Consider the following 16,631-nt stretch of genomic DNA (forward strand, 5'->3'; position numbering starts at 1 on the left):
AGAAGCAAAAACAGCAGCCAGCCTATTTCTCCAAGTAAAGATTGCTTTTCATCTGGTTTCCTACACAAGGGAACAAGATTTTGTTTACGTGCCACATCAACAGAAGTCAAACCAACCGAGTAAGACAACAAAGGAAGCTCATTCAAATCCGACCCAGTAAAAATAAAACAGAGTGAAGTATTTCATGTAGAGCTTGAAAAAGATTACCACAAAATTGGATCGTTTCCTGAAACCCAGGGCCATTTTGCCATCTGGCACTGTGTTCAGAGTACCTTTCCAAGCACAGCACTCCACGCCACCCACCTACCACGTGTGCATGAACCCACACTTTCCAAACAGGTTCTCATGGAAGGGAAGGACCAGATACCTTTTGTCCTTGCTGTTCCTCCACTGTGCTACACCTTCTTTTCTCTCCCTGTCTGTTTATCTTCATGTGTATACCAACCCCTCCAAAAAATGCTTTAAAGAATTCATCAGTGAAGGCTTTCCACACTGCCTTTAAGAAAATGTGGCCTTTTTTTTTTTCTAGAATACCAAAATAAGTCTGAAGCCAAAAAAAAAAGAAAAGAAATACAAAACAATGGTTAATTTTAATAAATAATATACGTACCTTAAAATAAATAAATTTCAACAGAAGAAATATATGTGTAAAGCTCTATAAATAAAATGTTTAATATTTATTGAGGATTTACTAATTATATATATATTTTTATATATGTATTTATACACATATAAAAAGTTTCCGGCTTAAAATTGGTACCCTATCTAAATATATCAGTTAATAAATAATAGAATACTGGCCATTTAGTGATACTTACATGAAAATTGTTGTGAAATCCTCAAAGAAATCTAGGAAGTGACATTTTACAAATGTATTTTAAGGCTAAAATATTAAAAAGTAATACACTGGTGACATCAGCAAAAAAAGAAAAGAAAGAAAGACAGAAAGAAAAAAGAAAATGTGACCATAGAATCTAGTTTCACTACTTAACTCAAACACTTTGCAAATCTTTGGTTTTGAAATTTGCATTTATTTGTAACTATGGTGCTGCTACACATCCAGATATCCTTTTAATTGGCATTTCATCACATTAATAAAAGGGCATCTGATGTATGTTCACTGGAAATAAGTTAAGAACAAGAAAAAGATCAATTTTCATCAATAAGATATGAACCTATGTGTGTCGCTGACCACTTTGCTGTGAAAGGTTAGGTTTAAGCAGCTTCCCAAATCAAAAGTGAAGGATATGAGACTCTGTTTTCCTTTGCTCTAAACAGGAAAACATCCCACAGTTTGGGAAAGAGGCAACAGGGAAGGCTGGAAACCTTTTCTCACTGGCAGTTGTCTCTCATATAAAGGGACTCTAACAAAAGGGGCTTTCTTTCCATTCTGAGTCAGTTGCAATATTCTCTGTGTGCACACACATTTAAATGACCATTTAAATATTAGCTTTTGAGTTCTGAGGAACAAAGCCACTAAATTAGAATATATGTGCTTCTTTTGCTTCCAGCCTCCCACCAAAACTACTCTGTCTACTCTATTTCCTTCTTTGTTGAAACCTTCCTAATAGTCAAAGATAAACTTCCAAAAATCCAAATATCGTTTCAACTTTCTTCTACTCCCAGCAATCAGTAGTTCTTTATTTTATTTACATTCTTTTCTCTGAGCACATCCTTTCTACTGCTTTGTTCATAAACACTACTCTCGCTGCTCTGGCAGGGGAGCCAGTTTAGGCTTCCAGCACCCGCTTGGCAGCTCACAACACTCTGCAACTCCAGTGGGGTGGCATGAGTCATCTTCAGAATCCACAAAAACACTGCCCTCGAGGTTTTGTCCAACCTGAGTGGACACACAAGAGGACGATACTAACAACAGCAATCTATCTTCTTTAATTCTGCATTCAGTGCTCTGATTTTGTTTTATTACATGGACTCATTCAGTTGCTGAGACTGCCCTTGAACGTGGTACACAATCCAGTCAGGCTTCAGGCTGAGTTCTTTGTCTCAAGTTGCCTCCTTGGAATGAGAATACAGGTCTGTGTGGCTACAATGAGCTTAGCTTTGTGGGTTTTTAAAAATAATTAATTTTACTTTTGATATGTTTATATGCTTGAGTGTAAGTGTGAGCACCATGTGCATAGAGGTGCCCTCTGAAGTCATGAGAGTCACGTGATCATCTGAAGCTGGAGTTACAGAGTCTTGTGAGCAGCCACGTGGGTGCTGGGGACTGAAACAAGCTCCTCTGGAAGAGCAGTAAATGCTCTTTACCACTGAGCTGTCTATCAAGTCCTTTAGTTTAAAGCAAAAGAGTTGGATGTAGAATTCCTCTAATCTAAAGCTGTCAGTGCGTGCTTAGAGAAGACAATTCCTAGCACCGCCTGTTGACTGTCCACTTCCATGCCTTGAAGACACGTTAAGCCCTAGCACCCATATATTTATACCGTCCTCTAAACAAGTTAAAAGACTTGGTTTCTGTTGCATGTCAGTGCACTAATGGTACTTTCACTGCTGTCAACCCCTCAAATACTTACTTTATTTCGTGTGTTTTGAGACCAAACTAAAATTGTTTTAGTTTGCTATGGTTTTCAGAATAAAGTACTTCAACTGGTATTTTTACACCATGTAATTATTGTTTTACAGTTCTGGAGGCCAATGTTCAAGATCAAGATTTTGTTGAGGAACTGTGAGGCAGAAATAGTTCCATGCCTCCCCTAACATCTATTGGCTTACTGGACATCTGTGGTGTGTCTTGGCTTATACAGGCATCATCCCAATCTCTGACTTCATCTTCTCTTGATGCTCCCTGTTTATCTGCCTCTACGTTTAGAAATACAGCTGCTATACTGTTTTAGAACCCACTCAAACTCTTCACTTTAATTGGGTTGCTTCTGTGGTGATCTTATCTCCAAACAAGGTCATATGCTAGAGAACATCAACTTATGAGTTTTAAGAGTACATTCAACCCACAATGATCTAGAGAGACGTATTTCAACACATAAATCTCCATGCAGTAAAGTAAAAATTGGTGGGATAGACTAACTCAACATACTATGAGTGAGTATGTTGTTCAGCTTTCTGTTAAGGTTATCAAATATCTGAGACAGGCCACTTTTTTGAGGAAGAAAACTTGTTTTGGCTTATAGTTACGGAGTCAAAAGGCTCAAAGTATGGCATAGACTCTTGCAATGCCTTTTCACTGCATCATATGATGGCAGAAATGTATCTATATCTGCTCACATTCTTTCCCCCCTTTTCCTTACAAAGCCAGTAGAATATGTCCTACATTCCAATGGTCTGATAAAATCTGGTCTATAATATCCCAGAAGCAAAACTTATAAGTACTACACTTAGCCCATGCTTCCATCTTATCACATTCCTATTGTCTTAGTGTTTCCATTGCTGTGATGAAACACCGTGTCCAAAATCAGCATGGGGAGGAAAGTGTTACTTCATTTACAATTCCATATTTTAATCCATCACTGTAAAAATTCAGGGCAAGAAGACAAGAGAGGAACCTGGAGGCAGGAATTGATGCAGAGAGCACAGAGGAACTTTCTCAGCCTGCTTTTTGATAACATGCTTGACACCTGCCTGGGAATTCCAACACCCCTAATCAGCATGTCCCTCCTACATCAATCCTTAGTCAAGAAAAGATCCCCAAAGCCAATTTGGTAGGGATATTTTTTCCAATTGAGGTCCCTCTTCTCAAATAACGCTAGCTTGTGCCAAGTTGATAAAAATCCATATATGATAGATGCATACATACATACACACACATACATACATACATACATACATACATACATACACACATACATATATACATACATGCATACATACATAGAATAACCAGGGTAATAATCTTCAAATCAATAGTAGTTTGAAGATTCAGTTACATGAGTTTGGGGGACAAACCATCTTCAAACAATACCAGTGAATTTAAAATTATAATATATTGCTAATGCTTTCTCAGCTAGGAGTAGTACTTCATGTCTACTTCTGCTCTCCATGTTGGAATTACATCTGGCTTGAGTTTGCACGGGTCTTGTGCATGTTGTCAGAACTACTGGGAGTTTATTTGCTCAGCTGGCCTGTTGTCTCCAGAGGACACTGTTTTCCTGCATTCATTCAGCTGCTGGGGGAGTGTGAGTCAGTTTCCTTTAAGCATGCTGACACTAGTGGGCTGACCACAATGCAGTGGAAGGACGTAGATCAGTGACTATATGAGTAGCACAGATTGGACTTGGTGGGTGAAAATAAGAAAAATATAAAGAATGGACACAGTGTTAGGTGAGTAGGGAAGAGGGGCAGATCCGGAAAGAGTAGGGGAGGAGATGTATGTGCTGAGAACTCATTGTTTGAAACTCTCAAAGAACTAACAAAAGGATAATACAATTTATGATTACAGGAAAATGATAACAAAGGAAAAATGTGTAAGACACAAGTATGTGTCCAATAGTACAAAATAGACAGCACTAATCTCTTCCCATATGAAAAAAATCAGAAATGTTGCAACTGTTTAAAAATCTTCAAAACTATTGAAAATCTTCCCCACTCAGTAGTATTTATAGCTATGTATAAGTTAAACATGAGAAACAGCAAAAACAAAAGAAAAGAAATTGAGGTAGACAAGAGACATGAAAGACAAATTGATGACTAACATGGTCCATATCTATGAATTTTAGATCATAATTAATCATATTCCTCTCACATTAATTTGCATTTGATAAAAGTAACCAATATATTTACTTATATGCACATGATAGTCATATTTCTCTTTTCTATTAATTACAAATTACAACTTAATATATTTGGTCGAATGAAATACCCCATCATTTTATTTTCCTCTTTTCTCTCTATTCCTTTTCTGCCATATTTCAAAGCACACTATTTATTTGTAGTGCATATATTATATATACTAGCATGATTACATATATATGTTTACATATGTATATAATAGCATGGTTACATGATGAATGAGAAGGATAAATCATTTTCTTATTTCTGAGGAAGTACTACACATAACTTAACAACCACCCCAAGTGGTTCAGTAAAAGAATATTAAAAAGTCTTAATTTTAATATATTCAAAGACTATATCAAATGAATTCCTGGAATAGAGAGAAGTCTCAGTGGTTAGAATCTCTAGCTGCTTTTCTTCAGGACTAATTTAGTTTCCCACACTCATGCCCACAACCAACTGCCCAATTTCAGAGGAACTGACAATCTCTTATGAGGAATTGATAAATGCCCTCTGTTGCGTACCCTCACATACACACACAATGAGACACACACTCACACACACACAAACACACACAAAAAGTTACACACAATCACACACACAGTCACACACACACAGACACTACATATACTCATATAGATGTGTGCCCATATTTAAATAAAAATAGAAAACTCACTCTTTAAAATATAATTATTTCCTATCTCTCAATGTATGTTTCATTGTTGTAGCATGATTACCAAAAAGAAAAAAAAAGGGTTTAAGAATTTGTAAGGATCATCCTTGTGGATTCCTGGGAACTTCCTCAGCACCCAATTTCTCTCTGTTCCCATGATGTCTCCCTCTATCATGGTATCTCTTTCATTGCTCTCTCACTCCATCCCTGTTCCAGCTCAACCATCCCATTCCCTTATGGACTAGGCCCTCTACATATGCAAGACAGTTGTATTGCTTAATCTGCTTAAGGGATCCCCTGGCAGTAGGATCAGGATCTATCCCTGGTGCATGAGCTGGCTTTTTGGAGCCCACTACTTATGGTGGGACACCACCTACAGCCTTGATGCAGCGGGGAGGGGCTTGGACCTGCCTCAACTGAATGTACCAGGCTCTGCTGACTACCCATGGGAGGCCTTACCTTGTCAGAGGAGGGGATGGGGGATGGGTTGGGGGAGGAAGGCTGGGGGACAGAAGGAGGAAAGAGAGGGGGATCTGCGGTTGGCATGTAAAATGAATAACAACTTTCTTAATTTAAAAAAAAGAATTTGTAGGGAGACTGTATATTGCCATTCTGCACTTCATTAATAAGTAGGGTCAAGAAATCATGTGTAACCCTGCAAGGCAATATGAGATATTTCCCTTCTGTTTAGTGTCTTAGCATGTTTTAAAAGATACAATTAATTTGTTTAGAATATAAATTCTGAGAATGGTAGCCTATACCAACAATATTCAAATGTTGAAAAAATCAAATAGAATTAAAATACTAAATTGAAGCTAGGCTCTTGCATTGTAAATTCTACTTTTAAGTGTGGTAAGATTTAAAAATCTACAGCATACTTATTATGACAAGTCAAGCAGGCTGGAGCCTGAGGCTAAGGGAAAAATCAAGACTCTTGATCTATTCTTCATTTAAATTGCACAGATTTTTATCATGCCAATAATTTTGATTTTTTGGTATAATCTAGGGATTTATTTCTACCCAGTCCCACCGCAAATTATGCATCCAAATTGAGTAACTGCTTCCTCAGTTCCAAACCTAGGTATTAGGTCTAGATAATATATTAAATACCCTTTTTTTTCTGTATGCCTTATAATGTATCATTAAGGAGTTGCTAATTAAATAGCTAAAAATCTGTTTGTACTTCCATTTTGAATATGGAGCCAAGAAGTTTAATTATTTTTCTTTTTGTTTAATGAAGCACTATATCGTACCAAGCTATAACAGATATTTATTGACATATATTTTGGGAGTTTAGATTAATGCTAACATTTATGGTGTCATCTGATGTTTATGTACCTCATTGAGTCAAATGAAAGCCTTTAACAGAGCCACCAAGACATCTTAATATCTTTATCAGGTTTTATTTGAAATGTTTATATAGTGTGCTTTCAAAAGCGTGACTGGCATATCTTAGTGAGGAAAGGTACAGCACGCAAGCAGAAGGTGTATGGCTTTGTTTGCGGCTAAGTTTATAGGTTCTCTGCGGTTCCCTCCCAGTCAGAAGTATGTTCGTCATTTTGATGCATCGCTTCGTTCAGTGCAGGTACAACAGAGTGGACTGGATCCACTTGCTTTTTCTGTGTGTGTGAATCACTCGCTTGCCAGGTTGCAGTATTTAGTGGGTTTTCATGCTTTGGCTGGGAGTCGTTTGTGGAAAGGAGAAGCTCAAGCAATCATATGTCCCTGTCTGAGAGGATATTTATCCTCATCCAATTGCTTTGTGCTATTTTCTCCACTTGACGTTCCTGCCAAAGACTGCACTGACATTAAAAGGCAATTATTCCTCAGTGTTAGAATCCTATAAGATTTTTGAGCCGCATCACAAAGAGGCACAAGCCTCCTACTGGAGCTGTGCTGACTAGGGGTGTTCTCAGCACAGCCCAGCTAATGGAGCAGCCTGCAGGAGACCTGGCTCTTTAGCAAGAGGAAATCTCCAATATTTTTCAGAGCAGTGAGTAGAAATGGGAAACCTTCATCACACATCTACATTTTAGGCAATTTCCCCTAAAATTTCCACAAAAATATTGTCTTAAAACAGTGCTGCTTTTAAAACACTTACTGAAACCCTATTCTGCAGCTCTTTCATATGAAGCGGTTTCACAGACAATTTGGCCAGCCATTTGGAATTACACCCTACATCTTTTATTTATATAATCAAAGCTTTAAACACGCAGTGTTTCTTAGGAATCCTCCATTTAGCAGTCCGCAGTTTGTAAAGGAAAAGTGTAAGGCATCAAGACTAGAAAGGACTTGCTCGGTGGCTCTGACTACCTGGTGACAGAACCTGCATTGGTTCAAGCTAAGGATTCCCTTTCTGTCACTGGTCAGTGTGTTGATTTAATTCCAAACCAATGCAGAGGGAATTTGTACACAGGGTTCCATACAATGAGGCACCTACAGGGGGGCATTCTAATGAAGAAGGGCTTCTTTAAATGTTAGATGCTGAAGACTGAGTACCCTGCTCTCTTTCAAATCTATGTACTAAAACGTTAACCCCCAGAGTGGTGATAATTTAGAGAGATGATACTTTGACATGTGATGAAGATAAATTAGGCTAGAAGAGTGAGCTCTGTGGTGGAATTAGGATATTAGGGGAAATTGAATGGTTGACTGTTTCCTTTGCTGTACAGAAGCTTTTCAATTTTATGAGGCCTGATTGTCAACTGTGGGTCTTTATTTCTGAGCAAACGGAGTCCTTTACTGCACCTATAACCTGAAGGGCACTGCCTTTCTTTTTTTCTAGCAGTTTCAGTGTTTCAGGATTTACATTTTGGTCTTCAATCCACTTGGAGTTATTTGTGTAGAGTGGTAGATACAGGACTAATTTCATTCTTCTATATTTGAAAAAAATACAGAAATATTTCATGTTTACTTAAAATACGTGTAAACTATATATGTGTATGTGTAGACTATAAATACATGAATAATTGTCCCTCTCTCGACGGCACTATAATTCTTCATCTAGAGGTGGGGTGCTGTGCTGTTTCCCCCACTGCACTTGACAAGTCCAGTGAGGTCATTATGCAGGCCATGTTTACCTTATCATAATTTTTAGATTTCATGAGTTCAGCTTTCCTGTTCTATCTAGAAGATACTACCTCATGGAAGATGTTCTGGTCCTCTAACTCTTATGTCTTCTGGCCTCCTCTTCTGTGGTGTTCCCTAAGCCTTAGGTTTGGAGGTAGCACTGCAGATGTATCACTTGAGGTTAGGCAGCCCATATCTGTTGTTCTCTGCACTGTTGAACAGTTGTGGATTTCTGTAATAGTCTCTATCCACTGCAAAAGTAGAGATGAGTGGGGAGAGCTCCACTTAGCTGTGGGTATAAGAATAAATATTTAGAATATACCTAGAAATCATAACTAGTTTAGAAAAGTGGCAGTAGTATGTTCTCCTCTAGGTTCCATGAGCTTACCAGTCACTTGAAGATGGCTAGGTTTACAGTAACCAGTGGGAAAGCCTTCCTATTCATCAGGCCTTGAGTCCAATAAGACAGCTGCTGGTTGCCCCCAAGAAGTGAGTTTCATTATTGTACTCTCATGCAGAACGATCCTCCATACCATGACCTTAACTGTGCTGGTACCTGACTTTTAATGCCAAGCCTCAAGAAATGGAAGAAAATAACGTCTATCATTTAAGCCACTTGGTCTATTGTGTTTTGTTTAAGCAGATCAAACTTGCTAAGACAGTAAAGGTAACATATGTTGGTAAAATCAAAAGTGTGAGGTCCCTCTAACGGGGCTTAATCTCAACTCCTTGTGAAATGAGGAGACCTGAGGAGTTTCCATGTAGGAAAGGACACGTCTCAAAAACAAGTGTATAACTTCAAGGTGTGGGAAAGCTATTTTTTCACCTGCTGCCATTACAACTCTGTTTACCATCACCTCTAGGTGACCCTTAGATGTAATACATGTGCCCACATGTACTCACATGTACATGATCTAGCACTCAGGCATGCATGTGAGTGTACTCATGTACACAAATACACATACCACAACATTCTTTTCACATCTTTCATAAATAATACTTTTCAGAGATGAAATCATCAAAATAAATACTTTAAATTAGGAATTAGAAAAAATTCATTCTAAAGTAATAATTGTTTCTAAAGCAAGGAATTAATTCTGCTAAGTAAGCAACAAATGTTAGTAATTAACTACTGATTCCATGAGTCTTAAGTCTTAGTCACTAATTTAATTGGAGATTTCATAGTTTTCTCATTGAATGAAAAATGAGAAATTGTTTTACATTCATGTAGTATAAAGTTGGTCTAGGATTTTCCCCAGACAAATTCCCAAACTTTATTTGTTATATCCATTTCCAGACCCCACAAAAATTTCAAGGAAGTTTTAAATTGCAAGCAGGAAGTTAAAAATATTCAGTTACATTCCAAATTACATGGGAATGCAAATATGTGGTCACCTGTGAAGAGGTGGCCTGGAACCCAGGAAAGGCAAGTGAGTGCTGCTTACCTGTTCCCCAGCCTCCCTCTTACCTGGAGACAATCAGACGCAGCGGGGAGTCAAGTCAAGCAAGAACTCGTTTATTGATAGGCAATAAGCCTCTTTTATACCAGAAAACCTCTGAACCCTAGGAGGGGGTGAAGGAACAAACCAATAATTTTAGTGGTCACCCTATTTACAAGTTGTTTATGTCCTGACACCATCTCGTGTTTTTTAGCATCTTATTTTAGCATAAATAACTTGAGCTAACTTTCTTTCTCACCATTTGTCTTTAGTCTCCATACAAACAACCCAAGCTAACTTCCTCTTAGCCAGCCTTTGTATCTATTCTCTGTACAAACAGCTTAAACTAAATTCCTCTCCACATCATCCTTTGTATCAACTCTGTTCCTAAACAGCTTAAAGCTTAAGCTCTATTTGTCTAAATTTCTCCTAGCACCTTCTTTGCAGCTGATGTATGCCCCCACACAAATAAAAACCTTATTTTTATAAGTTTTATGAGGTAATTAATTTTTTTTTAATTCACTGAAAGTATCATACATGTATTTAATGTATCTTGCTTATATACGTGCTCCATGCTTGCTATTCAACTCCCTCTGGAAACTCCAAAGGATTTCCCTCCAAACTTCTTGTCCCATTATTTTGTACAATCCACTGAGTCCAATTAGTGCTGCTTATATGCACGTGGTTGTTTGGCCATCTACTGGAACAAGGACTTTCTACGTTCCCCAAGAGAGTGATTCCCTTCCCTCAGCAACTGTTACTGTCAACAGCTACTCAGCTGGAGAACTCCTTCCACATCTATGCTGGAATGCTTCACTTTCCTGATTTTGTATAGGTCTTGTGCAGGTAACCACAGCTGACTGTAAATTCACGTATTCGACAGCCTGCCGTGACCTTAAGACCAAATTTCACATTACTATTCCTTATCCTCCAGCTCTTAATTGTTTTTTTCCACCTTTATTCTGTGATGTTCATTGGCCACTGGCTGGGAGAGGATTGATGTATGTTCTATCAGTGGATGAGCACTCAAAGTAATTTCTCAGTACTTGGATAAATTATAAGCTTCTTCATTAACTGCTGACCATCCCCAGAAGCATGGTTTCAGAGATTTAAAGGAAAGTCATTCGGGAGGAGGAGTGGGTCCACAGTGTCAAATGAGATGTGAACTGAGTCTTCCATAAAATTGAAAGCAAGACAGCCCTGTGTGTGTAAAAGTCGTGTGTTGCAGTCATCATTTTTACTATTCTGTTGTTTAACATTTTACTTCATAAATGAAACCTAATAATTTGTTATAGACTCACAGAGGTCAACATTAGAAAAATTAGGGATGGCAGTCTCTTCTAGCTGCATGGGTAGCATGGATTCACCTTAACACTCATGTTCTAGCCTTGGTCACACGTGTCCACTTCTCCCAACCCTGTTCTTAGAGTTAATAGGCACCACCTGCGACCGGAGGACTGACAATGGCCACAGTTGTGGAGAATGAGCAGCTTCATTGGGGAGATGCAGAAACAATGCCGATAGCAGTGAGCTGAGGTGGAGTTGGGTGTGTTCACACTGGGCAAGAGGGGTTTCCATTTTTGATTATTTAATTATTTGTTTTCTATTTTTATTTTATGTGAATTGGTGTTTTGCCTCCATGTATGTCTGTGTGAGGGTCTCGGGTCCCCTGGAACTGGAGTTACAGACAATTGTGAGCTGCCTTGTGGATGCTGAGAGGTGAATCTGGGACCTCTGGAAGAGCAGTCAGTACTCTTAACTGCTGAGCCATCTCTCCAGCCCCTTAATTATTTAATTTTTAAAAGGTCAGTGGCTAGAAGTGTTGTAGAATATTTCTTTAACTAGGCAAATATGTGTTACATTTTTTTATGCTGCATTTGTTTAATGATGTAAAGATGTGCTGCATTTGTTTTACTTTTCCTGCCTCAGGCACCCAATTGACCTAATAAAGAGCTGAACGGCCAATGGCTGGGCAGAAGAGGGACAGGCGGGACTGGCTGGCAGAGAATAAGTAGGAGGAAGAATCTCAGCTCAAGAAGAGAAGAAGAGAATGAGCGAGAAAGAGAGGGACATGCCCAGGGCCAGAAAACAGGCGGTTGCCAGCCAACCAGACACAAGAAACAGTGAAAGTAAGAAACACAGAAGGAAAGAAAGGTGAAAAGCCCCAAGGCAAAATGTGGATGAAGAGGAACAGGCTAAGTGACAAGAGCTAGCAGGAAAGGAGCCTAAGCTAAAGCCGAGCATTCATAATTAATATTAAGTCTCCATGTCATGATTTGGGAACTGAATGGTGGCCCAAAAGAAAAAGCCTAGTATGAGGGAGTAAAAGGATCTCTCAAATGACCTTTCTTTTTTTGTTTTGTTTCTGTGTGTGTGTGTTGTTATTGTTTTCCTTTTTCTCTTTTCGAGACAAGGTTTCCCTGGATGTCCTGGAACTCACTCTCTAGACCAGACTGGCCTCGAACTCACAGAGATCTGTTTGCCTCTTCCTCCCAAATGCTGGAATTAAAGGTATGTGCCACCCTGCCCAAATTCAAGTGACTTTGCATCATCTACAGTTTATTTTTTATCAAAATTCATATTTTCCTACAAGCAGTCCCTCTTCACTTCCCCCTGGCTTTTTGTTAATTTTGTTAATAGTATTTTTTTTTTTTTAGAATTTTCAGCTATTTCCCCCACTTCCTCATGTGGAGTCTACTTGCCTCACATGCCGCCTCCATCCAAGAAGCTGCCAGTCTCACTGATCGTTAGTATGTATTGTTCCTCTCCCTTGTGCTTACTGGCATTATGTCTGTAACAAATAAAATCCAGTTCAGTTAGAAAACCTTTCCACTTGGTCATAGCAAACCTCCATCTTTTCCCATCATGCCTTTCATTGTTGGCAGCTTTCCCAACAGTGCATCAACTTGTCATACCACTGGCTCAACCTTTCATAGTTCCTAATGTGCTGACAGGATAAATCCTGTCTCTTATGTGAAATACAAAGTATTTTATTATTGGCCTCAAGCTACTTGTAACAATTTATGTCCAGCTAATGCCAACCAGATCGGCGGTGTCAACAACAACAAAAAATTCCATCCGTTCTTCCTGAGTCACTTGTGCATTTGTCTATTGTTATTTTGTTAGATTTTTCTTTGTCATGAAATCTCGCCTCAGGACTGGTAAATTACGTAAAAAGATGATCCTTAAGTAATATAATCTGAGTCTACCTAGGTTGTCTTTTATCTGTCTCCTTCCACTGACTTAATTATTATTTGTGCTATTTGACATGGATTTGCAATATTACAATCCCTTTTTATTGTATATTTTTCTATGTTATATGCTTTAGTTTATGAGAGACCCTTAATCCATTTTTTTCTAGTATAAAACTCCATTTACTCATGTTTCACATTGGTAAGTTTGGTAAATTCTAACCCCATCATGTCTAATTGTCCCATCTATAAAGTGATTGTAGAAAGGAATGTGGAGCATTATAACAGATCATCACCAAATGCCTTCAAGGATGCGTACCTGCAATGTGTTAGAAGCACTTGCTGCTGTCACCATTAATGTCAATTATTTAACTTTTAAACTTCATTCTTAAATGAAGTTTGGTAATTTTCTGTAGATTCACAGAGTTTAAAATTTAGATTAAAGCCAGAATCAGTGATTTAAGTAGTATATAGGGCTTATGGGTATCATGAAGCCTCCTGCATACAGCTACTTCAAACCAAACCCATTAAAGCTCTTAGCTTTCCACAAATTTGTCTCTTATAGATACTTGTTACCTGCATAGCTGCCCACTGACCATTTGTACCAGTAGGCTCTAGTTTCTGTACTTAGACTGCCCTCTAGTCAAAAGTTAGCACATAATACAGAACAATGAACACCTGTGAGACATATTATAACTCCACTCAGAATAACCACAATAGCAGCAGCAACTTAAACCTAGCAAGGATAGCTGATTCCTTTCTAGCCCTAGGTCATACACCAGCACCAGGTGACTCAGCTTACAGAGGAGCAGGGCGCTACTATCCAATAGCAACAATTTAGATGCCACTGAGCCACAAGGAAGTGGTTTGCTGTGGATGTGGTGGCCACAGCCTTTCCTCTTCATTCCCAATCCCTGTCTTGGGTTGGCTATGGCTAATGATTTGGGGCTTTGGGCTTTCCTTTAGGCTCCGTTTTCAATGAGATTTTAGAATTTCTGTTAATGTGAAATGTTGAGTGTTTTTGTACATTGTTTTTATAACAACTCAGAACTATTGCACTTAATATACAGAACCTCTTTTCAAAAAATGAGGACAAAAAAAACAACAAAAATTGCAAACAGCTGTTTAGGAAATGCTCATAACATCATATATTATGAAAACCATGATATTTAATAAATTCAGGAGTGTTTATTGGATAATTATAGATGGAGAATATTTAAGAATGAAAACAAGTTCCTTCTTCACATGACAAACACGTCTAATAAGATATGCATAATACATAGAGTCTCACAAAATATTTCTGAAAGTAAAATTGCATCTTTATTCATGAACCAACTTTTCCATTATTCTGACATCTTGCTTCCAAATTCTGTAAACGGGAAACCAGAATGTTGGAAATCTTTAGCACCTTTCCTTCAACCCTTGGTTTCCTTTACCCTATACCAACCACACATTCATTCAAACAATTGGCAAGTTGAATTTGCTAATGTAGCTCTAGAACATCACAGACTCTTGTCCTCTTTTTCTTCCCAATTGTTGCTCCCTTTTACTCCCTTTATGTTCTAACACCAACTATTTATTTCCTATGTTCCATGTGCTCTGGCTTTCACACAACTTACTAATTTATTTTCAGACTCATAGAAGATACTCAGTGTATTGTTGTAGAAGGAAGTATGAGCATGACTAATGAATTATGTTATCAGAAACACTCCTAGTTCATACAGTGACTGTGAAACTTAGTTAAAACTCTATTCTTCAAATATAAACATTTATTCATTATATTTTCAAAAATACAATGAATAAAATGTTAATATTATTGCATAACATAATAGTTTGCTGCTGAAAATATTTCCAGAAGCCTAAGATCCATACCTGTCCCCGCTAGTCTCCTCACAATGCATTGCACTGTTTATATGGGAATAAAAACAATGTTGGTAGCTATCACACTTTGCATCTGCTCCCATCTCTGGGACCATATCATGTTCCAACAAGAATGAGCAGGCATGGGGATGCTTGGATAATGATGGGGAAGGAAGGAGGTGTGTTCTTGTGATTATACCAACAAGTCTGTGGATACTTTTCTTCTGAAACGATCATGCATAGAGTAGGAAGTTATACTGAGCATGGTTCATCTCCAGTGACTCACTTCAGAGGCTGGAGCTAATTGTTAAGCTCTTACACAGGTAGCACATGTCTAAGGTATGGATACTCTCCCTGGTCAGGAGACATCAGCAGAGCTGTGAATTTTGTATGACATACTTTGAATATATACAGACAAGGGTTTTATCATGATTTTTAAATTTAGCATACAAAGTAATAGGTTTCATTATGGCACCTTTATATATTTGTGGCTTTCTATCCTGTTCTCCTTTCATCCTTTGCTACATTTAAAGTCTTAAATTAGCTTTCCACTTATTCCTATCTAACATCAGCATAGTAAGAAAACAACTTATAACATTATTTCATGGTAAATTAACTGAAAATGGATAGTACAATATAAAAAGTAATAAAGAACTGTGAGACAGTTTCACCTAAATCAAATGGCTTTTTAAAGACCTAAGGGCCATCAGAGACGCTCCAGCAGAGGGGTGCTAATTAGGCTGGGCCACAAAGACAGGTAAACAGTGAGGGTGATCACAACAGTTCAAACAAACAACTTTCCAGTTGGAGGAAATGCAGTGAGATGGGGAGTTAGTTTCAAGGAGAGTTTTTCTCCTGAATCAGAAGCTGTAAGGGGCAACGATTGTTGGAGGAGATCTGTTGTGTTGATTGCTCTGGAGAGCAGAGTCCTCATTCACTTGGCTGGGACAGACTAAAGAGTTTCCTAGAGGACTCAGAGGGAGAGGGAAGGACACACTGGAGAGGAAGAGGAGGAGCCATGACACTGGCTAGTCCTTCCTATCTGGAAAAAGGAGAGGAGCAGGATCCTGTTTCGGTCGCTCTGTGGATCTCTCAGGCTTATTCCCTATATTTATCCCTGAGTTTTATTTTTAATAAATTATAAAAGGAATCTCAATAAAAAGTAGAGGATGGAGAAAGATTGTTTAAATCTGAAGCTGGAAGTTGTCCTTTAACAAGGCTAATCATCCCACAGGTGATAATGATTCTTAATGTTTCTTGCACAGGGAAATGGGACAGAGCTGTACTGTATGAATATGTATCTGGTAGTGAAAAGTAAGATGAGTGGATTGCTCAGAAAATGGGAGAGATCTTTTATTGCATAACAAAAATTTTTCATGAGAATCTGTTTATCACGCCACCACTGCCAACATCCTTACAAAGAGCTTTTTTTTCTTATCAACAAACTGCCTAAGGCAATTCCTCACTTAAATTAATTACAGTATTAAATAAATATATGATTATTCCGACAAGTTTTGTTCCATTGCAATTGCATGTAATGTTTTCTGTTACTGTGTCCATTTCTCAGGGCTTCCTTTATTGTTCTGTACCCAGAATAAAACTAAGATCAGACCTGTTCTGTTTCTGCTATGACCTCAGTTCTAGTTGCTCTCCCTCTGC

At 38.2% G+C, this 16,631-nt stretch overlaps 1 protein-coding gene across 1 annotated transcript in view; it reads right to left on the reverse strand.

Annotated features, from left to right (window-relative positions):
- Window positions 1–1,699: 1,699 nt before the first annotated feature.
- The window catches only part of LOC128098662 (cadherin-related family member 3-like), a 164,790-nt gene continuing 149,858 nt past the window's right edge, over window positions 1,700–16,631 (reverse strand). Inside the window, exon 22 of the mRNA XM_052719972.1 lies at window positions 1,700–1,840. Within this exon, the coding sequence (XP_052575932.1) occupies window positions 1,700–1,840 (141 nt within the window). The remainder of the gene's footprint in view (window positions 1,841–16,631) is intronic.

The sequence above is a fragment of the Peromyscus californicus genome, unplaced genomic scaffold (assembly GCF_007827085.1).
Source record: "Peromyscus californicus insignis strain IS unplaced genomic scaffold, ASM782708v3 Scaffold_6__1_contigs__length_162567912, whole genome shotgun sequence".
Taxonomy (NCBI): domain Eukaryota; kingdom Metazoa; phylum Chordata; class Mammalia; order Rodentia; family Cricetidae; genus Peromyscus; species Peromyscus californicus.